Below are 25,483 nucleotides of genomic sequence, written 5' to 3' on the forward strand. Positions count from 1 at the left end.
ATTGCAAATAGTACCTTTTTTTTTTAATACAATGAATGATGGTCGAAATTGGGTGTTTCTGGATCTTTTCTGTATTACGAATGAATCCTGTCCCAATAAAGCCTGGATCTATGTGATCCAGGTCCCCCAATTTTACTCTACTCTTACAACGATGCCAAACTTGAAAAAATATACTCGAGTGATATTCTAGAAATGTTTAGTCTCAACATTTGGGTTTCATATATAGACGTAAATAGTCTTATTCATACCAATTTAGATAGTATTACTGTTTCTAAAAAGCTGTGTAACCTTAGTTTAATCAAATTTAATATTATTAGTGAATTACAGGAAAAATACCAAGGGTACCAAAAAATCTACACAGACAGCTCAAAGAATTCTGTAATTTTAGGCGCTGCATTCTATGACCCGCTTCTTAAAGAATCTATTTGCTATAGAATAGACAGCATCATCTCTATTATGTCGGCGGAGCTAGTTGCAATCTCAGAAGCCATTTTTTATTGCTTAAATTTAAATTTAGATAAGGTCGTCATCTTAAGTGACAGTAAGAGTGCCCTCCAACATTTGGCTTCAGAGGCGTTTCGGTAGCCTACAAAATTCTCGAATGTCTACACATTTTTAATCAACATGGGAGAGTTTTGAGATTGCAATGGGTACCGTCTCATATAGGTATAGCAGGCAACGAAGAGGCTGACCGGCAAAGACTATAAAACCTCTTGACGGCGCATCCAGTGCTTTGACGTTCGAAAACTATTAGTATTTTGTCGCCTATATAAGCTATCTGTATGAGTGACCATTTTAGTTTGTGTCCAAGTGTTAGACCTGTGCGCACGCTAAATTATCGTAAATTGTTAAAATTATTTTGCAATTAAAACGCATTAAAATGCCTTCTTGTGCGGTGAAGTGGTGTGGGAAACATTCCAAGACATCGAGTTACAAAAAGGATGGTATAACTTTTCACCGGTAAGTAAGCAGAACGATTATTTTATTTATTTTTGTAGGTTATACGAGATCTGTATGTGTCAAGATAAAATGGATGGCGGGTGACAGATGCAAAGGTGCAGAAACGCGCGTTTATGTCTTTTGGAAAAGTCTCTTTCTTTCATTAGTCAATTCTAATGCGGGTATCTCTTTCTTCCAATTTGTAGGTTTATCGTAAAAAATAGTGCTGTTACTTTTAGCTGAAGTCAATTCAAACAAATATCGATAATCACAAAATAAAATTTAAGAAAAATTATATGAAGAATTTCATTACTATTTTGCTCAATTAATTAAGTACATGTTTTCATTTTAGGTTTCCGAAGATTCCGGAACTAAAAGAAAAGTGGATGAATAAAATTAATAGGGAAAATTGGTTCCCAACGAAATACAGTGCTGTCTGTTCAAGGCACTTCACACCTGATTGTTTTGAGTATTTAAAACAACGTCGCCGTTTATTTAGTTCAGCAATACCAACAATGTTTCTACCAATTTTGGTACGATTTGTTTTATTGATAAAATGCTAAGAAAAGTCAAAACATAAATATAAAACATTATTTTATTACAGGCTTCACCTTATAGTTTGACTGAGTCTAATACTAACGTACCTGGGCCTTCGCATCACAATACCGGCCAAGTAAGTTGATTTTTTTTATGATAGGTCAGTGGATTAAATTTAATGTAACTGCGGTTGTTGTACCCGATATTTTCAATTTTAGAGTTTATCATCAAAAACAGAAGTGCATTCTGAAGTTAATACAATAATTGAAGACCAGACTCTTGTGCCGTGCGGTCTACTAGATGATAGTCACATTCTTAGGCCTTCCCATGTTTATGACAGTCCCGTAAGCTTAATTTTATAATATTTCACATATTACTTTATAACTAAGTAGTTCTGTTAAGTCCACTATTAATATTTCTTATTATATTTTCAGAGTTCAACAATGAATACCAAAGTAATAGTAGACCCAGAAATTGGTGAGCTCAGTCCACGAAAACGCAAAATGAAACGACAAATAGACCATCTAATATATTCTCTAAATAACAAGAAAAAACATGTAAAGAGGCTTCAAGACAAAAATAGAGTGTTGGTAAAAAAAAATGCGAATCTAAAAGAAATTTTAAATACATTGTCTCAAAAATCTTATATAACCGAAGAAAATGAAAATATTTTATCCTGCATAGGTGTACAAAATCGAGAACTAGTTAAACGTCAAATACTTAAATCTAAAACAGGACATATGCCAAAACTAAAATACTCTCCAGAATTACGAGCGTTCGCTTTGACACTGCATTTCTATTCGCCAAAGGCATATAATTTTGTAAGAAAAACATTTAGTACATGTTTACCAGCCACGAGCACGCTCAGAAAGTGGTATCAGTCGGTTGATGGTAAACCAGGGTTTACGAAAGAGGCGATTGATGCCATTAAAATCAAAGCGACAGAATCAAAACAAAAACTTTACGCTACTATTATATTTGATGAAATGGCTATAAGAAGCGGAGTCGAATATCACCCCCAAGGCCGGAGGTATTATGGCCACGTTAGTTTCGGTACCAGCTTGGAAACAGATTGCCAAGATGAAGCCAAGGAAGCACTAGTATTTTTGTTGGTACCGATCAACGCTTCCTGGAAAATTCCAATTGGATATTTTTTAATAAATGGCGTTAACTCTGAGCAGAAAGTGGCTCTTTTAACGGAAGCCATTCATTTAGTAGAAGAAGCTGGTGTTGGAATTAAAGCTGTCACATTTGACGGTTGTCCAGCGAATTTGACGATGGCCAAAAAGTTAGGCTGTTCTTTTGAAGGTAGTAATTTCAATACTACCTTTAAAAACCCCAGCAATGATGATAAAATTGCAGTATTTCTAGATCCGGCGCACATGATAAAGCTAATAAGAAATGCGTTCGAGTGCTATAAAAATTTTCAAGACAAACATGGTGAGACCATTTCCTGGCAACACCTTGTAAATTTACATAATTTGCAAGAAGCAGAAAATTTTCATCTTGCTAATCGCATCAGAGCAGCTCACATATTTTTAAAAGTAAAATAATGAAAGTGAGCTTGGCTACCCAAATTTTTAGCAAGAGTGTGTCAGATTCACTCATGTTTTGCAAGGAACAACTCAATTTACGGGAATTTGAGCAGGTTACACCGACAGCACGTTTTTTGGACTTGATAAATGACCTATTTGATATCCTAGACTCGCATACCCACGGTTACGGCCTGAAAAGGGCGGTAAATGTTGAAAATGCAACCAATGTGCTAGTAAAACTTAGGGCTTCAAAAGATACTTTATTAAACTTGTCTACTCAGATAAAAATAAAAAATACTGATCAAACTGTTCTACTCATAAAATCACCAAGATATACTGGATTTCTAGGATTTTGTGTATGTATCGAAAGTGCGATATACCTTATCCAGGACCTCGTTGTAAATCCAAACTACGCATTAAAATACTTACCACTCCACAAAATCAGCCAGGATCATTTGGAGCATTTTTTTGGAAGTGTAAGATGTCATGGGGGTTCAAACAATAATCCCAGCGCTCGACAGTTCGAGAGTATTTATAAAAAGCTTCTCACCTATGCACAAATAAGAAATAGCGGCAGTGGAAATTGCTCTGCTTTACATCAAATGTCTATTTTGCAATGTACATCACCAGTGGATCGTATCAATGTCACAACACGATACAGAGACCTTACAGACACACATGAAAAGTCAATTGAAAGCGAAAATGTAGATTTTCCTGAACTTGAAGATCTTACACACGTTTCAGAATTTGGTGAAAGGGTTCTTGAATACATGGCCGGCTACACCGTCCATGCATTGATAAAGAAATTAAAATGTCAAACGTGTATTGGAGCTTTGATTGGCTTAGAAAATGTTAACTCCTTACAGTACCAAAAAGATCTAAATAAGAACAAGTTACTTTATGGTTCCACCACCGTTATAGAAATTTGTCGCCGTTGTGAAATGTACATAAAGAGGGCGATCAAAGAAAACGGATCCAAAGTACTGCCCTCAAAATGTAATACAGATTACTTCATCCGATTAGTTATGAAATCGTTCATCGGGAAAAAATTATTCCCGGAAATATTATTTCATCAATTTGAAGTAGAAAGCTCTAATCACTTGATTGATTTAACAAAATGCATAATCCAAAAGTACGTAGACGCTCGATTGTCATTTTTAACTAAGCACAATCAGGACCCTAAAGCTTTTATACGCAAAACTTACACTAAACTTATTCATTTTAAAAATCAGTAATAACTTATTTCGGTTTGTTCATTAATATTTAAATTCTAGTTTTTCGTTACCACCACCTTTACTATAATATCATTTTGAGAGCGTCAGAATTGTGAGTGTTTTTTTAAGAACTCTTAATTAAATCTCTTTGGCTTTGAAAGTTTTGAAGGTTTGTGTTTGTTTGTGTCTTTAAAATTAAAAAAAATACGGTTGGATAAAGTTGATTAAACATTTTATTTTTGTTTGGTGTATCATTTTTTATCCTAATGGTACTACTTTACATACCTACTGTGCACATTACCTACCACCACCTACAACCACATCAAGTTGCATATCTATTTCACAACCTCAATAATAAGGGCCGTTCTAGTACATTTTGCACATGGCAATTATAGATTATATGAAGTTTTTAACAAAATCACATTTATACATTATTTTATTTTACCATCATTACCTTTCATTTAAATAGGGTATTTCTACGACTATTTGTATGACACATTATAGTCGAATTAAAAGAATCATAAAGTCGATTTATCGATATCGATTAATTTGGAAAAAAATTATTGAACGGCACTTTGCAGAAATATTTGTACTGACATTGTTGCATTAGCCAATCACAAGCGCGCATTTTTCTTCACTCCCCGACCCGCTGTTGTGAGTCGCGTTCTTAGAAGAAATAAGCCTATCGGCTCTCAAGTGGTTAGATTCTCTTTGCTGACCGGCTTGCAAAACTAGCAACGACTGAAGGTATACCAAAATCTGTAAATCCGTATAAATCTGAGTTATTACCGAAGATGAAATCTATAACTTACGATCAATGGAAATAATACTTTGATATACGTAGCAAAGAATAAGGAATATGGTATAAAAGTTTACAAAGTGAACCTCCTCGAGTGCCTTGGTTCATAAGCACTGCGCTAAATAGATCTATGTTGAAATTAGCTTTTAGACTTCGTTCGGGACACTATCCATCGGCAAAGTTTGCGCATCTAATGAAGAGAGCCGACACACTAAATTGTCCGACTTGTGGAAAGATTGAAGATGTGCAACATTTGCTGATGGAGTGTGTTCGGAATAGGATGGAACGAGAATCGTTGCTGAGAAAGTATGGCATTGCAAAGATGAACGTAGGTATTATAAAAAGTGTTTTAAGTCGTAAGTGCATCAGAAATAGCACAAGCGTTTTACTTGCTAGTGCCGCAGACCCAGCATCGACCCTCATAATTATTTTATAAACACTCTATGTTAATAGTTATAAGGATCAATGGGTTCGATATGTTAGTTCTAACCAAAAACCCTAAATAAAAGTAAATAATAAAAAAAAATATAATAATAATAATATTGCTACTGTGGTGGAACAGTATAGTGACAATAAGATACCTGTTATTAATCTATACTAATATATAAAGCTGAAGAGTTTGTTTGTTTGTTTGTTTGTTTGAACGCGTTAATCTCAGGAACTACTGGTCCAAATTGAAAAAATATTTTTGTGTTGAATAGACCATTCATCAAGGAAGGCTTTAGGCTATAAACCATCACGCTGCGACTAATAGGAGCGAAGATACAATGGAAAATGTGAAAAAAACAGGGCAGGTATAAATCATAACTTATATCTTCTACCCACGGGGACGAAGTCGCGGGCAACAGCTAGTAATTAAATAAATTTGTAGGTATGCGTAAATAATTTCATTGAGAATCTTAATAATAACGCTTGTGGAGCTAGTTCTAAGATAACCTATGTGAATGATGCATGAAGTGAAATAAACCAGTCATTGTCCAACTACCGTGTTTGATTGCCGTACTCCTCACACAAAACATAACATGGCGCAGCCGGTAGGATCAAAAGTTAATAAATCGATTTAAAACTTTAAAGACGTCTTAAATAAATGACGAGTAGTAGTGATTCCGAAACAAACCAAGAAGCAGAAATACCTATATTAACAAGACGAACAATGGAGTCCATTTTGCAACCGCCGCAACCGTTCATTTTTGAAAACGACATAACGAATGTCACTTCAGGCAACCTAAGTAAGGAATGGGAAAAATGGAAAAAGGCATTCAAGATATATTATGAAGCTTGTGAACTACATCGTAAAGAGAATATAGTGCAAATCAACATTTTGGGTCATAATGTACCTAGAATTATTGGCTATCTTAGAAGCATTATCATACATCAAATCCATAGATTACAATAAGTTTGTCATTTTAACAGACTCGAAAAGTTCCCTTCAGCACGTGGCTCGGTGCACCTCTTGTTTGAGAGGCACACCGATTGCTTACGATATTATTAGAACAATATTGGAACTGCGGTCCTATTCAAAGGAAGTGATTCTACAATGGATCCCATCTCACATAGGATTGGTTGGGAACGAAAGAGTAGACAGGTTGGCAAAAGAAGCTTCTTGTGATGGCGTACCTATAAGTACTTTACCTTTCTTTACTGATTCTATCTATCTAGTCAAAGAACACTGCTATCAGTTATGGAAAGTTTACTTCGATGACAGATCAGTGGAGAAGGGTATATGGTATCGGACCTTACAAAATGAACCTTGGAAGTCACCGTGGTTTGAGGATGCTAATTTAAATAGAAATTATTTAGTTGTAGCATTAAGACTTCGATCCGGACACATCCCACTTAATAAATTCGCTTTCCTGATGCAGAAAGTCCCTTCTCCTCTCTGTACGGAATGTGGACTAGTAGAGGATGTTATACATATAATGCTGGAATGTGTTCGGAATGAAGACTTTCGATTTGGTTTTTTTAGGAAGGACATTAATTTTATAAGTACTGGTGGCTGTAATACTGTTCTAGCATATCCGTTATCTAAAAAGGCCAAACTTTTGTTCAAAATGGTGGAAATCGGCATGAGACGACGCAAACAGTGACAAAATTGTAACTTTATAGCAATAAGTAGTGTCCTTATAATGTAAATGAAGGTCTAATGGAGTGGCATAGTCAAAACTGACTAAACTCCTTGAATAAAGATTAAAAAATAATAATAATAATAATAATTATATGTTTTCTATTTTTTCTTAATATTTGTCCCGACTTCATTTTGATTAAATACGATCTGTTGGGTAACAACCGATAAATAGTTCCAGAAGTCCAATGAGTACCCAGTCTTATTTTGACTTTTTGATGTAAAATTAACGGTTTTAACGTTTTTGATCCTTTATCAAAATGCTTTTTCTGGTTTATTTGACGATTCTCTAGTTTACATAACACATTTTTATGCAATTTTGGTTGAAGAAAATGTGGTGAACACGGAATTATACTTCGTAATTTTCTGTTGTATAGTAGCTCGGCAGGCGAATTTAACTCATTACTTATTGGCGTATTTAAATATTCTAACAATCCTAAACTGAATTCAGTTTTTTGAAAGTTGGTCTTTTTCATCATATTTTTAACTGTTCGCACCGCTCTTTCCACTTGACCATTTGATTGTGGATACCTAGAAGAAGACGTTACGTGATTAAAACTCCAATTCATTGAAAATTCCCTAAACAAATTAGAGGAGAATTCCGGGCCGTTGTCAGACATTTCTATTTGTGGTATACCATGACACCTAAATATATTTTTTAATTGTTTGATTACCTCTGAAGATGTGGTCGAACACAGCTCAACAACGTGCACAAATTTACTGTAATAATCTATTACTATCAAATAAGATTTAATGCCGTAGTAAAATAAATCAGTGCCTATTTTATACCAGGCTCTGTCGGAAATATCATGCGGGATTAACGGTTCTTTTGAGTTATTCTTTTTATATGTTAAACAGGCCTGACAGTGTGATAAGTAATCCTGTAATTGTGAATTCATATTGAGGCAAAACATGATTTCCCTAGCCCTAAGCTTGCACTTTTCTATACCTAAGTGACCTATGTGTATTTTTTGTAACATTATTTTCCGCATACATTTTGGTATAACTATTCTGTTGCCTTTCCATATTATTATTAAACCACACACACACAGTTGTTATAGCACACACTTGCGCTTGTGCTTCTAGGTGATCGCGCGTAGTGCTACTGCTGTCGGTGTCCGGCAGCGCCGCGCGCGACAATGCGTCTGCTATGTGTAGATATTTACCCGGTTTCTATGTAACCGTAAAAGAATAATGTTGAAGTCTCATTAACATTCTTTGAAGGCGTGCAGGCGCGTTAACCAAAGGTTTGTTTATAATGCTAACTAACGGCTTGTGATCTGTTTCTATCGTGACATCATGACGCCCGTATATATATAGGTATAGAATCTCTCACATGCAAATACACGAGCATAGAGTTCCTTCTCGATTTGAGCATAATTTTGTTCAGTTTTTTTTACACGGGATTATTTTCCTGCATTAAACAGGCTCCTAAACCATTTTTACTCGCGTCTACAGAGATAACTACTCGAGTGTATAATATCTTAGCACAGGTGGATTAGTTAACTGAATTTTTAACATTTCAAAACATTGTTCATGCCTGTTGTCAAGCTATGTTTTTTCTTAACAACTCGCGAAGGCAAGCTGTTTTTACAGAAAAAATTGGAATAAAATTACTGACATAAGTTATCATACCTAAAAATATTTCAAGATCTTTAATATTTTGCGGCCTTGGCATATTTTTAATAGCCGATACTTGTGACTCGTCCGGGCTAATTCCGTCTTTTGTTATTTTGTGGCCTAAATATGTTAGCTCACTTAAACCTATTTTACATTTACTTTTATTTAATTTGATGTTTATTTCTTTACACCGTTGCAAAACAGCACGTAATATCTTATCGTGTAATTCCTTTGTTTCTGCGTACACAAGTAAATCATCAATAAATAAAATAACACCTTTTATATCATCGAAATGTTCATATAAGCGTTTGTGAAATATTTCTGACGCTGATGAGATGCCGTATGGCATTCTCAAAAATTTAAATCTACCAAAAATAGTGTTAAATATGCATAGGTCTGTACTAGCTGGATGTAAATTTACATGCCAAAATCCCTGCTTTGCATCTAATGTACTGAAATATTTTGCACCGGATAAGTTAGCTGTTATTTCTTCAAGAGTAGGTAACTTAAAATGTTCTCGCTTTATCGCTTTGTTTAAATCGCGCGGGTCTAAGCAAATGCGGAGGTCACCATTAGGTTTTTTAACCATCGTCATGCTATTTACCCAATCGGTGGGTCCCTCAACATTGGCAATGATACCCTGATTTTTCATTTCCTGTAGCTTGTGCTTTACTTGATCTTTTATGGCAATTGGTAACTTTCGTGGAGCATGAACTACAGGTTTGAACCCATCTTTTAATTGTATCTCATATGTGCCTGGTAAACAACCCATTCCAGTAAATAAATCTGGAAACTCATCTAATATATCTAAACTTCTTATATCTACTTGTTTTATGCTCAATACTCTTTTTAATAATTTTAACTCATCACATGAACTTTTTCCCAAAATGGGTGGTGCATTAGTGTCGACAATTATAAATTGTAAAATGTAGGTACTGTTTTTATATTGTACTTTAAGATAACATTTACCTATTACTTTAATCTGACTTCCCGAATAACCCTGTAATTTCATCGTTGTGTAAACTAACTTATCTTGCGTTAATTTAATTTTACTAAGGTATTTCTTTGGCAGAATATTAACGTCGGCTCCAGTGTCCAGTTTAAAATGTATCAATTTACCCTCAATGCTTAATGCTACCATCCACTCATTACTAGAAAAATGATTAATGGCGTAAATTACCTGGTCGCTAGAGTCCTCCTGCACCTCGTACACACGACACATTCTCGCATAATGATTCATTTTCCTACACGCGCTGCATCGCTGACCATACACTGGGCATTTATATTTTTCGTGGTTTTTTCCACATTTTCCACATACAGCTCGTGGGCTCAAAAATCGACGCTCCTTTTCTTGATATTCGCGTACGTGTCCAGCCGATCGTCGTCATCCCTATGTTCATAATAATGTCGTGAGGCCCTGACGTCACCACCGCTGGAACCGGTCGGCCGCCTTTTGTTATAACGCGGCGCCGAACTTGCATAGTGAATGCTTTTTTCTTCTTTCTCCTTCTTTGACACTGTATGTACATTATGTGATTGTTCCTGATTCTCGCTTTTTATGTTCTTTGCTTGGGCTCGAGATATTTCCGCTAATCTACATATATCTATAGCTTTTGAGAGTGATAAATCCGGTTCCCTTAAGAGTCTTTCTCTGAGTCCACCGTCTTTAATTCCACATATCATCTTATCACGAACCAATTCACTACACAAATCTTTAAACTCACACTTCGCTGCTATCTTGTTCAATTCAAATACATATTGTTCTATGGACTCCAAATCACGTTGGTCGCGGGTAAAAAATGAATGTCTGTCTATTGTTATGTTCTTGCGCGGTAAGAAAAATGCATCAAATGCCTTAAGCAAGTCTTCTATAGTTTTGTACTCGCCTGTAAATTGTTCATATACCTCGCGACATTTTTCTCCAATGATGTGTAACAAAATGTTGATTTGCACTATATTCTCTTTACGATGTAGTTCACAAGCTTCATAATATATCTTGAATGCCTTTTTCCATTTTTCCCATTCCTTACTTAGGTTGCCTGAAGTGACATTCGTTATGTCGTTTTCAAAAATGAACGGTTGCGGCGGTTGCAAAATGGACTCCATTGTTCGTCTTGTTAATATAGGTATTTCTGCTTCTTGGTTTGTTTCGGAATCACTACTACTCGTCATTTATTTAAGACGTCTTTAAAGTTTTAAATCGATTTATTAACTTTTGATCCTACCGGCTGCGCCATGTTATGTTTTGTGTGAGGAGTACGGCAATCAAACACGGTAGTTGGACAATGACTGGTTTATTTCACTTCATGCATCATTCACATAGGTTATCTTAGAACTAGCTCCACAAGCGTTATTATTAAGATTCTCAATGAAATTATTTACGTATACCTACAAATTTATTTAATTACTAGCTGTTGCCCGCGACTTCGTCCCCGTGGGTAGAAGATATAAGTTATGAGTTAGTCGTCATCTCCCACGATCAAATCTCGCACGATCGAGGGAGATGGCACAAAATAATTTAATTTATTTTTCTAGTCGTCAACTCCCACGACACTTAAAATCATTGCTGATTTGGTACAGTCAATTATAAAAGTGTTTTGGAATGTATCTTTTATGTAGCAAAATAATGAGTTTACAATAAAATAAAACAAAATTTCAATATAAATAATATATAATGTAATAATCAACAACCTAGAATAAAAGACTACTTCTTTATTAAATAATCAACATTACAACTCAACAAGCATCTAACATAAAAATCACAATAAAAAATTCTAACTTACAGGTATAGTTAGAAAATATTAATCTTCGTACACTATAACAATGAATAATATCATAAAAAAACAAAACAATCAACATTAAAAAAAATAATGAGCATTAATTGAAAATCATAAATCAGGACTTTGAATCACAGAATTTGTTACAAATGTTTGTAAGTACTAAATACAAACATAATGAATATTTTTTTAATAATGAAAAAAATCATACAGTAAGTTGTTGGATGCATAATTCTATATTTATTTTCCCGTCTCTCAATTCAGTGAGTGTTGTATTAATATGGAAGTCCAAATCACATGTTTCTTTTTTTTCTTACTTATATTAGAATTTTTTAAATATAGCGTTTGATAATAATCATCTTCTTGTTGTAATATGGTCAGAAAATGTGCAATATTGATTGGTTTACTGTTAACTTTTTTATTCACAGTGGCATGCCAGCTCTCGACCATATTTGTGGTACGGTGTTGCATATTATTACAACTCCATTTGTTAAAAAAAAAAGAATTTTCATTCAACCATGTATCGACAAAATAATCGTTGAATTTGACGAGTTTCACATCGTTTGGACATAGAGACATAATGTATAGCCAAGCACTATCAATAGTTTCTTGTGGTAAATGTGCCAGTGCCGTACACATTTTCACATGTTTCCGAGCTAGTGGAGATGTTGTTATCCCTAGGTCATCGGCTTTTCTCCACAAACTTCTTGAAAAGTGAAAGAAACACCCACTTACAGTAGTTTCAGGGAATGCATACTGAATTGCTGACATTGCTGCCCTCTCAAAATCTAATATAATTATTTTCGGATTAAATGTAGGAATTTGGCTTTTTATTATATGAAATAATGTTTCGTATGTTTTTTGGGCCTTATTTGCTAATAACGCATACATCACAGGTATGACATTTGTATGTTTATTGTATAATATTGTTTATTGTCTTAAGATTATACACTTAAAAAGTATTATTTTTTTAAACCAAGAATAATAATAAATAAAAAGTGTGATTAAAAAAAAGAATTACTTATCCTATGCTCAGTTTAGTCGAATAATAAGTACATGCTTGGCGGCATTAGCGGTATCTTTATGGCCGCCATTTTATTCGGTATTTACTTTTACACCTATTTAAATGTTGAAATGTATTTAACAACTTAAAATCGATAGACTCGATGTATTCTGTCAATCATTTTAACGCATCGAGTATTAAACGGATTCCTTTTTTGTAGACCTCTTTGCTCTTATCAACATAATAATCAAAATATTTAAAATAATCGATTCTGTGTGAAATATATTTTTTATTTGACTGTACTTTACACGAGAGTGGGAGTTGACGACTAGAAAAATAAATTAAATTATTTTGTGCCATCTCCCTCGATCGTGCGAGATTTGATCGTGGGAGATGACGACTAACTCTAAGTTATGATTTATACCTGCCCTGTTTTTTTCACATTTTCCATTGTATCTTCGCTCCTATTAGTCGCAGCGTGATGGTTTATAGCCTAAAGCCTTCCTTGATGAATGGTCTATTCAACACAAAAATATTTTTTCAATTTGGACCAGTAGTTCCTGAGATTAACGCGTTCAAACAAACAAACAAACAAACTCTTCAGCTTTATATATTAGTATAGATTAATAACAGGTATCTTATTGTCACTATACTGTTCCACCACAGTAGCAATATTATTATTATTATATTTTTTTTTATTATTTACTTTTATTTAGGGTTTTTGGTTAGAACTAACATATCGAACCCATTGATCCTTATAACTATTAACATAGAGTGTTTATAAAATAATTATGAGGGTCGATGCTGGGTCTGCGGCACTAGCAAGTAAAACGCTTGTGCTATTTCTGATGCACTTACGACTTAAAACACTTTTTATAATACCTACGTTCATCTTTGCAATGCCATACTTTCTCAGCAACGATTCTCGTTCCATCCTATTCCGAACACACTCCATCAGCAAATGTTGCACATCTTCAATCTTTCCACAAGTCGGACAATTTAGTGTGTCGGCTCTCTTCATTAGATGCGCAAACTTTGCCGATGGATAGTGTCCCGAACGAAGTCTAAAAGCTAATTTCAACATAGATCTATTTAGCGCAGTGCTTATGAACCAAGGCACTCGAGGAGGTTCACTTTGTAAACTTTTATACCATATTCCTTATTCTTTGCTACGTATATCAAAGTATTATTTCCATTGATCGTAAGTTATAGATTTCATCTTCGGTAATAACTCAGATTTATACGGATTTACAGATTTTGGTATACCTTCAGTCGTTGCTAGTTTTGCAAGCCGGTCAGCCTCTTCGTTGCCTGCTATACCTATATGAGACGGTACCCATTGCAATCTCAAAACTCTCCCATGTTGATTAAAAATGTGTAAACATTCGAGAATTTTGTAGGCTACCGAAACGCCTCTGAAGCCAAATGTTGGAGGGCACTCTTACTGTCACTTAAGATGACGACCTTATCTAAATTTAAATTTAAGCAATAAAAAATGGCTTCTGAGATTGCAACTAGCTCCGCCGACATAATAGAGATGATGCTGTCTATTCTATAGCAAATAGATTCTTTAAGAAGCGGGTCATAGAATGCAGCGCCTAAAATTACAGAATTCTTTGAGCTGTCTGTGTAGATTTTTTGGTACCCTTGGTATTTTTCCTGTAATTCACTAATAATATTAAATTTGATTAAACTAAGGTTACACAGCTTTTTAGAAACAGTAATACTATCTAAATTGGTATGAATAAGGCTATTTACGTCTATATATGAAACCCAAATGTTGAGACTAAACATTTCTAGAATATCACTCGAGTATATTTTTTCAAGTTTGGCATCGTTGTAAGAGTAGAGTAAAATTGGGGGACCTGGATCACATAGATCCAGGCTTTATTGGGACAGGATTCATTCGTAATACAGAAAAGATCCAGAAACACCCAATTTCGACCATCATTCATTGTATTAAAAAAAAAAGGTACTATTTGCAATATATTCAATCAGTAATTTATTTCATTTATTCATATACCACTTCCGGTCTGATATGTTGCTTCCATGATCATGACGTATCTATTTAAGAACTGATGCAAAATAATCTGACCTAATCAGATCTGGTTTCTGAGTACTTATAGTTATTATATTTTATATATGGTATAATGTTCTAACCTGATCTGATCTGTTTTCTATGGTATATTTTTTGTGAGTAATATTCTAGTCCGATAGGATCTGTTTCTTGATCATAATATTTAGCGGTTAAATGAAATGTTATTGCGAAATCTTCATTTAAACTAAAACAAAAAACCAGACCGGAACAAATATCTTGTCCGTGTGGGAATCGAACCCACGACACTTTGTTTAGATGATTGAAGAACGTGTTATATTTCATATAATTATGATGTGACCAGGGGGCTTACTCTTGATTTCAATTCCGATCGGTCGACATTGGAATTGTGACGTTTCGCACTCTTGAGTTCGATGCTAGCGCCACATTGGTTTGAAATTGCGTGTTCATTATGGGGAACTAATTGAAATCGGATTGGGCGCTAAACGGTACTCTTGAGTCTATTTTGACAGCTGCTTATTGCGCCAATATTACGGTGGGATTGAATGTTGATTGTGATTTTTCCAATTACTAAAGAGTAACTTTTAAGAAATTGTTTTGTGTTTTACGTGGTTTTCTTTGGATAAAAAGTGTTTAATATGGCACGATTAGCGGCAATGTACAGTGTTTCGTTAAATTCCCATAAAAAACAACTGAAACAAAGACGAGATGAGCGTCGGATGATGCGTTATACGGAGAAAGCGTTTTCGATGAATGAAAACGAGTTTAAAGCCAATTATAGGGTGAGCAAGGATTTGTTTCACGAAATATTCGAAAACATAAAGCTAAAAGGCTTTATGTTTTCGAATATGCAATTCCCTAAGAGAAGAAGTGATTTATTACCAAAATATAAGGTAAGTAAATAAGTTCCATTTGATGCATGACCTAGCAATGTTATCATGACATTTGTTTACAAGATCAATAGCTTAATAAGTACTTATTTCTCATAGGTTTTAGTGGCATTGTCCTTTTATGCTACTGGGAGTTACCAAAGGCTAGTTGGAGGCAGTTATGGGACCCTAATGAGTCAGCAATCTACTTCTCGTTCTATTCGAGAGGTAACAGCAGCTCTTAACCATCCCTTAATACAAAGGAAATGGATCAAGTTTCCTCAAACTCGTCGTGAAAGAGATGCTGTAAAACTGAGGTAGGTAATGAGAAATACCCAACTCATTTATTGAACTTAATAATGTTTTATGTTAAAAGTGCATTGATTTTACAATAGCAGTAACTATGTAACATGTCTTGTTTCAGATTTTTTGAAAAATTCAGTATACCATCTGTTATAGGATGCATTGATGGCACTCATATAGCCATAATTAGACCATCAGAAAATGTAGAGAGATTTTTTAATCGCAAACATTTTCATTCAAGAAATGTTATGATTGTTAGTCAATATTTTTGGTTATTACTGAATTGTAATTCATTGCTTATGAAATTAGTTAAATATCTTTGTTTTATATATTTTCAGTTAGCTGATTCAGACTTAAGAATACTGTCAGTAGATGCTTCATTTGGAGGAGCATCACATGATAGTTTCGTCTGGAATCAGCATCCTGTGAAACAACATTTAATTGAATTAAATAATAATGGGGAAACTGTATTTTTACTAGGCAAGTAAATTATTTAAATAGTTAATCTGAGATTGTAGTTTTGTTGATTGTGAATACATTTTAATTTATTTTACTTTGCAGGTGATTCCGGATATGCCCAGAGGGAATACATGATGACACCTATTGTAGATGCTCATCAAGGGTCCCCTGAGGAATATTACACCAAGTTACACTGCACTGCACGGAATACCGTAGAACGTACCATTGGTGTCCTCAAAAACAGGTGGCGGTGCTTAATCGGGCATAGGGTTCTACATTATTATCCTGATGTAGCAGCCAAAATAATTAATGCTTGTTGTGTTTTACACAACATGTGTATCAATAGGATTTATTTTGACCAAGATGAGAATACAGCAGAATATGGGAATGATTACCCAACTGTAACTTCTCAAGAATCAACTAGCAGCACAGCTGCTGAACTAAGACAAGGCATCGAAAAGCGAAATGTTTTAGTTCAGCAGTTGTGGGCAAGCAGAAGGTAGCCTAAAACTTTATAAGGATCTCATCGTACCTTATAAAGGTTTTTACACATAATAGTAAAACAGCAGGCAATGCTTAATTATAAATTACTAACAAAAGGTGAAAAAATACAGTATGCAGCACAATGTCTACCTCTAAATTTGCATTTGCCTATACATACCAATTCAGGAAATGGATTGACTGCCAAGCTTGAGTTGCCAGTCGCAAACTCTTGTCCACACATTACTGCCACCAACCTTTTATCTAGAGCAGACAATGTTGGCAAGTTGTCTGCTGTCCCACCACCAGTGCGCCTCATTGAAAATGAGAGTTGTGCGCACTGTTTCTTCAAACCACATTTCTTCTCAGCCCAATACTAAAACATGCATTAATGTTAATGAAATTACTTGCTATTTAATTACTGCCTGATAATAGTGATTCTAATTTTTAATTGATTTTTTAATACCTTAGCCCAGCCTTGACCATCTTTATTAGCACCTCCAATAGAATTCAAGGAGGTTGCCAAGCTTGCCCATTTTCGCTTCGTTTCCAATTTGGCTTGAGTGGTCCGAAGCAAGCCTTTGGCTATGCCTGGATTTTGCTCCAGGAATTCCACCAAACGTTCTATTTGAGAATACGTTGGTCGATTCGTCATTTTAGCTAAAATTGGAATACTTTTATTAATCATGTATCAGGTAATAATTACAATATTTTACTGATGAATAATTAAAAACGTTTATCTATACAGCAATACAGTAAAATTGTATGTTTACTTACCACTTCTTTAAAACTTTACTTTTACGACCTCCGTGGTCGAGTGGCGTACGCACCGGTTTCAAGGTGTCGCTAGCTCTGAGGTCCCGGGTTCGATCCCCGGTCGGGTCACTGTAAAAATTAACATTTCTACATTGTCTCGGGTCTGGGTGTTTGTGGTACCTTCGTTGTATCTGAATTCAATAACACAAGTGCTTCAGCAACTTACTTTGGGTTCAGAACAATGTATGTGATGTTGTCCGCATTTATTTAAAAAAAAAAAAAAAAAAAACTATTTAAGTAACTTAACGGACACAAATTATTTTAATAATAAAAGGAACTTAATGCAATTTTAATGTTCCAACTAACTCGCACTCCACTCACAGAACCACATCAAATTAAAATTTGGTAACTTTACGCGCCACTTGACATTTTTTAAACAGTGTAGGCAACGATTCTTCCGCATACAGCCAAAGCCGTGGTTGATTTAATAATTTTATTTTTTTTTACACCCAATGCATTGGAAACATTAAAATTATTTAAATTACCAATTATTTATATCACATATTATAAATCAGTTTTGTTATTAAAAAGATATAGCATTTTAAAGACCTATTACCGGTTAATCGTCAAGACTTGAACAACACTCGAGCGGCCCATAACGTAGCTAACTTCACTTCTAACAGAACAATCTCGGGGCAATCCCGATTTCAATCCAATGCTGACAATATTGTATTCAAGAGTACCGGATCACGTGACTGCAAAATTGACATTGGAATCGCATTGGTTTTGGATTGGAATTAAAATTAGCTTGCAGAGTAAGCCCCCTGCACTTCTACGCACCTACTACCAAGCCCTTAACCTAAGGCACGTACTATCGTGGTACTCTGTGGTATACTGTGATACAGACCTACGCTTCGTACGCGCCTACAGTCCCTAGACCCTAGCCCTACTATACGTATTTATATATACTTATATAGATAGGTGCGGGATATCTGCCACCTGAGACCTATGATGACAGACGGAACGTGGGTAGGAATGGGTTATGGTGGTGATGGTTTTCTCACTGCCTGTCGAGCAGACTCACACGACAGATCGGTAGATGGCTAAAGGTGTCTTGGCAGTGAGAGGTGGAGGAAGGGTATTGAGTCAAAGCCGGGCTCAACTTGTGACTGGTTTATTGCTTAATCTACATGATCTTATATACGAAACTTGTCCTGTGTACACACATACCACATTATCGTTGTGTGCTATGCGTGTAACTTACCATCTCAGCCTACGTGATTACGTGATGTTTCCTTAGTTTTTATATGATGATGATTACTAAGTAACATGTTTTCCAGTATTTTTATCACGTAGGATTATTTCGCTGAAATGTTATGTTCATGTGTGAACATTTGCCCCCTCCGAGGAACAGGTAACTCCATTTGGTATAGTTCTATGGAGTCATCCTTGGCTGCGTCCTGGTTCTCCGGCTGCTTCCTGGGAGGCTTCGGCAGTTGGTTCGGCTGCCTGTAGATGGCGTTCCGTTCAACGTGCGTAGATAGCTGCTTGTCGTCTCGATCTGGTGCACGTTGTGGGTGTGGCGGATCAGATCTTGATGATCTGAGTTGATGCGTTCTTGTTTTCGTACATGTGACTATCCTGGGACTATAACAAACAACTACAGTTATAATTTTTATCAATATTATTGATGATACGCAGCTCACTAAGTATGTGTGAGACTGGATGTCCTTCCATATGTTGTCGTTAAGCTCTATTTCCAATCCCGATTCTTCATTTATTAAGTGCTGATAAAAGTCATTGGAACTCTCTATTACAGCCTCCTTAGATATATTTAGCTTTTTACTTCTATTAGATACATATGTATGTGTCCATAATAAAATTTAGTTGTTTTGAAAAGGACTCTGCTACCTGAATTGATAATGTTCTCTTAGCAGCGAGTATGTTGTTAGCGGATTTTATTATACAGTTGTCAGCGATTTTTATTACTCCTACGTCTTGAATAATTATTTCTTCTCGCTTACTGTCACAAACTATGGAAATAGTGCTACTAGTTTTTGTTATAAACAACCATGAGTTTTGCATGTGTCAGAAAATGCTACAGACCACGTTAGTGATAAGCTTTGTTTTGACTGTTTTACTCATGATGTAATTTTGACATTTGACTAATGAATTTTACTACAGGGAAAATGAAATAATTATGAGAATAATTAGGAAACAAATATGTATCTAAATTTATTTTATTTCTGCAATTTACTGTTTACTAAATGTAAATATAGTTGTAATCTCAAGGTCTATTTTTCATGAAACATGATAACTGTATATTTTAATTATAACAAGGCAAGGGGAATAGACAACTACATAAGTGATATTGCCATTCCTACTTTTATACATAACACATAATGTACATAAAACATAATAATTAATAAATAATAATAAATAAATAAATCCTGGGACAACTCACACACGGTTATCTGATCCCAAGCTAAGCAGAGCTTGTGTTATGGTAACCGGACAACTGATAAACTTACTTATATATTTCTAAATACATACATATTATAGATAAATTACACCCAGACACCAGAACAAATGATCATGCTCATCACACATCATTTGTCCTGGGCGGGAATCGAACCCACGACCTCCGGTATAGCAGTCAGGGTCACTAACCACTAGACCAACAGGCCTGTCAAAAATTGTATTGTATAATACATAAAAAAACACATCGTCATCATATCATAATCAATTAATAATAAAACAAGAGACTTAACTTTGAAGAGAAGTAGTCCGTTCCGTAGTCGAAGCTCAACTGGCTGGCGACGCACCGTCCATCGCTTTTATACTGTACCGTCTAAGTCAATTGACAACTAATAACAACATCCGTTAAAATAAGTTACATTTTAAAATTACTACTAACACTTTAAATTATTATTTTGATGATTTGTAATTAATATTTAATATTTTACTAATATTTAAATAACCGACATAATAATATTTCATACCGGAAGTTCTGTTAAAAAGAATCTATTTTAATCTTTGAGGGTAGATCAATTGAAAATTTGAATCACATCAAAATAATTTTACAGATACCATCACGGCCATACTGACATGTACTTCGTTCTCGAAGTACAAATTACCTTACATTTAATGATCAACATACATAATACTTAGTCTAATACATTTTTTTACATTGTTACCGTCGATCTTTTCACATTAAGATGACGAAATAACAACGGTCAGTTGTTTTAGACATTAATCTAGCCCCACACCTGCTGCGCATGAGACAGGCTAGAATAAAACAACTAACTTCAGCAGTTCCAATTTCACATTCATCATAACATAACAGTTTAATTAAACATGATCAAATATACATTGTTCTTAACAAATCATTAATTATAATCACTATATGACACAAATACAATTTTTAAACTTGAATCTTTATAATTTTAAACATTATTCTCGTCAACCCATACACCTGGCCATAATCTCAATTTATCTTTAGCTATGGTTATGTTCCTTAGGTTACCTACTCCTCTAAGAGAATACCTATCATGTGGTAGAATGCCAATTATTTCGTAAGGACCCTTGAACCTGGGACTTAGCTTATCACGACGCCTATGGTCTTGGTTTACATATACGGTGTCACCAACATTAAAAACCTTGTTATCTCGCCTTACAACATCAAAACGGTTTTTGAATTTATCGGCCTCTGAACATAAACGCTGATAAGCTAGTTCGCGGTCCGCCCTTACATCAAAGTTATTTTCGGAAATAATAATATCATTTAGATGAGCTTGGATAGACGGAATATTAGCATTACAACCAATGAGCAAACGGATTGGTGTGAAACCGGTAGATTTCTGGACAGTGGTATTAATTGACTGCTGTACTTTCCACAACCCGCTTGGCCAGTCTGACGAGCCATTACATGTAGTATTTAACATGTCGATAACAGTACTAACATACCGTTCCACTTGTCCATTACCCCTTGGTGTACCCGTGGAAATCATATGGTGTTCAATATGTAATTCATTAAATAAAGAACGAATTTGGGTGGAGCTGAAATTAGTTCCCCTATCTGTTATTACTGTTGACGGAGTTCCGAATAAAGTAATGGTTTCTCTTATAATGGGTACAAGTTCTTGGGCATTAAGAGTTTTGAGAGGTTTCAATAAGCAAAATTTTGTAAATCCATCCACTATAAGTAGAATATATTTGAAACCTTCGCTGGTTAGTGTAAATGGACCTGTACAGTCTATATGAATCGTGTGAAAAGGAATTGGGCTTTTATTAATAGGATGTAAAAACCCTTGCTTGGGACCTGAATGACCTTTACGTTCGATACATATTAAGCAGTGTTTTAAGTATTTTCTAATGAAAGCGGACATGCGAGGAAACCAAAAATATTCAGAAAGTTTTTTGAAAGTTTTGTCAAATCCTACATGACAGTTCTCGTCGTGAAAAAATCTTAAAAGTCTAAATCTTGTGCCTTTAGGAACATACAGCTTTGATTGATTGGGTCCGACCTTATAAAATAACAAATGATTATGTAAGAAGTATCGATTTTCATCTAGTTCACCGGATACAACTTGAGAAATCAGATTTTGAGTTTCTGGGTCGTTTTGTTGTGCAATTTCTAACCAAGACTGTGGTTCTTCAATTAAATTAACAACCTTAGTTTCACTTTGAGTCTCATTATTATTAGATTTAAGAGGACTGGGGTTCTCAACAGGATTACGGCTAAGAAAATCAACGTGGCCTATGTATTTACCTTTTTTATATACTATTTCAAAATCAAAGTCTTGTAAAAAGGTCCACCATCGGGCAACACGGGGAGTTAAATCTTTCTTATTCATTGTAGCTTTAATAGAATTACAATCTGTAAAAATTTTGAATTTAATACCCAGAAGGTATACCCTAAAATGTTTTAATGCATTAAAAATTGCCAAAGTCTCTAAATCATACGAACAGTATTTAGATTCTGCAGGTGATGTACGTCTGCTGAAGTAGGCTATTACTTTCTTATTATTATTTATTTTTTGTACAAGAATTGCACCATAACCTAGAGAGCTAGCGTCTGTATAAAGTTCCGTTTGAAACTTAGGATCAAACACAGTTAATAAGGGTTTAGAAGATAAATGTTTTATAACATAATCTCTAGCCGCATCCTGTTGGGCTCCCCACTCCCACTTTTCATTATTTTTAGTCAGTTTTGTTATGGAAGCAGTACGAGCAGCGAAATTTGGGATAAATTTGCGGAAATAACTGGCAAGACCCATAAACTGGCGTACCTGTTTTACGTTACTAGGGGCAGGGGAGTTTACTAGATCAGCTACCTTTGTATCACTTGGCCTAACACCTTCTCGTGAAATAACTCTACCTAAATATTCTATGCTTTCGACGAAAAATTTACATTTTTTGATATTTATAGTGAACCCGGCATGGGACAGTGCTTGAACAGTTTCGTTTAAATAACACAGACCCTCATCTATCGTTGAAAATGGAATGAGAATGTCATCGATATAGACTAGTAGAAACTTTAAGTGTTGAACGGCCTTCGTGATTGCCCTTTGAAAAACAGACGGTCCATTACAGATGCCAAAGGGCATTTTCAAAAATTCGTAATGGATGAAGAATTATTTGACTCGGCTCTTTGCTTATGATAGCACACCGATTCAGTGTGACCTATCTTTTTACAATATGTACATATTATTGTACGAGGATCATTAGGTCTAGATGATTGTGGGGCTTGGAAAGTAGTGGAGCTGTGAACAGATGTTTGCCTATTTTTAGGGCAAAATGACTGTACATGGCCAGCTTTATTACAAGTGAAACACTTCTTTTCACCGGAAAGTTTGGGTACTTTAATTCCCGAAGGACCTGAATCACTACTTTCTAACGGTCTCTTTTTGGATTTGGCATAAATTGAGAGGAGAGATATAAGGGCAGCAGTTGTAGTGACGCCGCTATTGAGTGAGGCCATCCTAACGTCAACATCAGTTATCCCACCGCAAACTAATTCAATGAGTTGTTCATCGGTGAAAGAAATTTTTGTATTTCGATACAGTCTAAGAATCAGCAGAATCTGATGTATGTAAAACTGCCTTGCTAAGTCTCTCGGATAAGTTTTTCTTTTCGGGATAGGCATCGATAATGTCCGTAGAAAACTTTTCCCAAGATCTACCTTCTGATGGTTCCCAAGACTCGAACCAAGTTACAGCGGAACCTCTGAGAGACTTACCAGCTTTAGCTGCCGTCTTGATACTGCTCCACTTCAAATCGGCACGGAGAGCTTCAATGCTGTCACACCAACTCTTGGCTCCGCAATCATTCTTGTCAGGGTCAAATAGTGGCAGAGCGATGTCATCATCTTTTTGTTGGGTTGTAGATACAGCATCCCGGATTGCTTTCAGAAGATTGGTAATCACTTCAGAATCCATCCTAAAAATATAATAAAATGAATTAACTATGAGAGGCGAAGGAGGTATCCCACTTCTGATGTCAGAAAATGCTACAGACCACGTTAGTGATAAGCTTTGTTTTGACTGTTTTACTCATGATGTAATTTTGACATTTGACTAATGAATTTTACTACAGGGAAAATGAAATAATTAGGAGAATAATTAGGAAACAAATATGTATCTAAATTTATTTTATTTCTGCAATTTACTGTTTACTAAATGTAAATATAGTTGTAATCTCAAGGTCTATTTTTCATGAAACATGATAACTGTATATTTTAATTATAACAAGGCAAGGGGAATAGACAACTACATAAGTGATATTGCCATTCCTACTTTTATACATAACACATAATGTACATAAAACATAATAATTGTATTGTATAATACATAAAAAAACACATCGTCATCATATCATAATCAATTAATAATAAAACAAGAGACTTAACTTTGAAGAGAAGTAGTCCGTTCCGTAGTCGAAGCTCAACTGGCTGGCGACGCACCGTCCATCGCTTTTATACTGTACCGTCTAAGTCAATTGACAACTAATAACAACATCCGTTAAAATAAGTTACATTTTAAAATTACTACTAACACTTTAAATTATTATTTTGATGATTTGTAATTAATATTTAATATTTTACTAATATTTAAATAACCGACATAATAATATTTCATACCGGAAGTTCTGTTAAAAAGTATCTATTTTAATCTTTGAGGGTAGATCAATTGAAAATTTGAATCACATCAAAATAATTCTACAGATACCATCACATGCATAGTTGTTTCCAAATTATATTACATGACATCTCAAAGATATTTGTAGGACATTTAGTGTTAGTTTTATTTTTAAATAATTGGTCAACGATGCAATTTTCATTTAATTGCATGTTTTTCACCACTCCAGGGAAACAAAGAAACTGTTCGTGCCTTTTTATACAATCTGTGAATTCTTCGTGGTCCAGTTCAAAGTATAATTCATTATTGTAATCAATCGCTAGATATGCTCTTGATACTTCTATGCTTTCGAACGTATTGTTCATATTCTTCTTAGGTACTGGTGTGATATGAATTAAAGTATATCTTGTAATATCTTAAATTGGAAAATAAGCGTGTACTTGTATATGAGTCATATACTCGACGATCCTTGTATCCAATAACAGTTCTTCTACTATTCTAAGGTTGGATGGCATTTTTCTATTCGCGGATAATATTAATTCACTAACATTTTTAGGTGGCAACACACTATACACACTAGACTTTGTTAAATATACTTCCAACAACCCATTGTAGTAGTTTAGAATTTCGTCAATGTAATTATTGGCTACTTGGAACGTTTGCATAATCTGAATCTTTATATCATTGTGATTAGTTTTAATATACCAATAGTCATAGCTATTTATGCGCTAATTACGTTTGTTGCAGTCGAAGGATCGAAAAAAAAACGAAATTATTTCAAATCTATTTAATTAATTAAATAAAACTACAAAATTAACCCTACTGAATAACCGTTCCACTTCGATGTAGGAATATGGAATGATCTTTCTTAGAAA

At 34.8% G+C, this 25,483-nt stretch overlaps 1 protein-coding gene across 1 annotated transcript; it reads left to right on the top strand.

The window, feature by feature from the left end:
* Positions 1-14,690: 14,690 nt before the first annotated feature.
* On the top strand, positions 14,691-16,277 carry LOC113507511. The gene is made up of 3 exons (XM_026890364.1): positions 14,691-15,495; positions 15,592-15,788; positions 15,896-16,277. Exons 1-3 carry the CDS (start codon positions 15,241-15,243, stop codon positions 16,260-16,262), a joined length of 819 nt encoding a protein of 272 aa, XP_026746165.1. The 5' UTR covers positions 14,691-15,240; the 3' UTR covers positions 16,263-16,277.
* The last annotated feature ends 9,206 nt before the right edge of the window (positions 16,278-25,483 follow it).

The sequence above is a fragment of the Trichoplusia ni genome, unplaced genomic scaffold, assembly GCF_003590095.1.
Source record: "Trichoplusia ni isolate ovarian cell line Hi5 unplaced genomic scaffold, tn1 tig00002277, whole genome shotgun sequence".
Classification (NCBI taxonomy): Eukaryota; Metazoa; Arthropoda; class Insecta; order Lepidoptera; family Noctuidae; genus Trichoplusia; species Trichoplusia ni.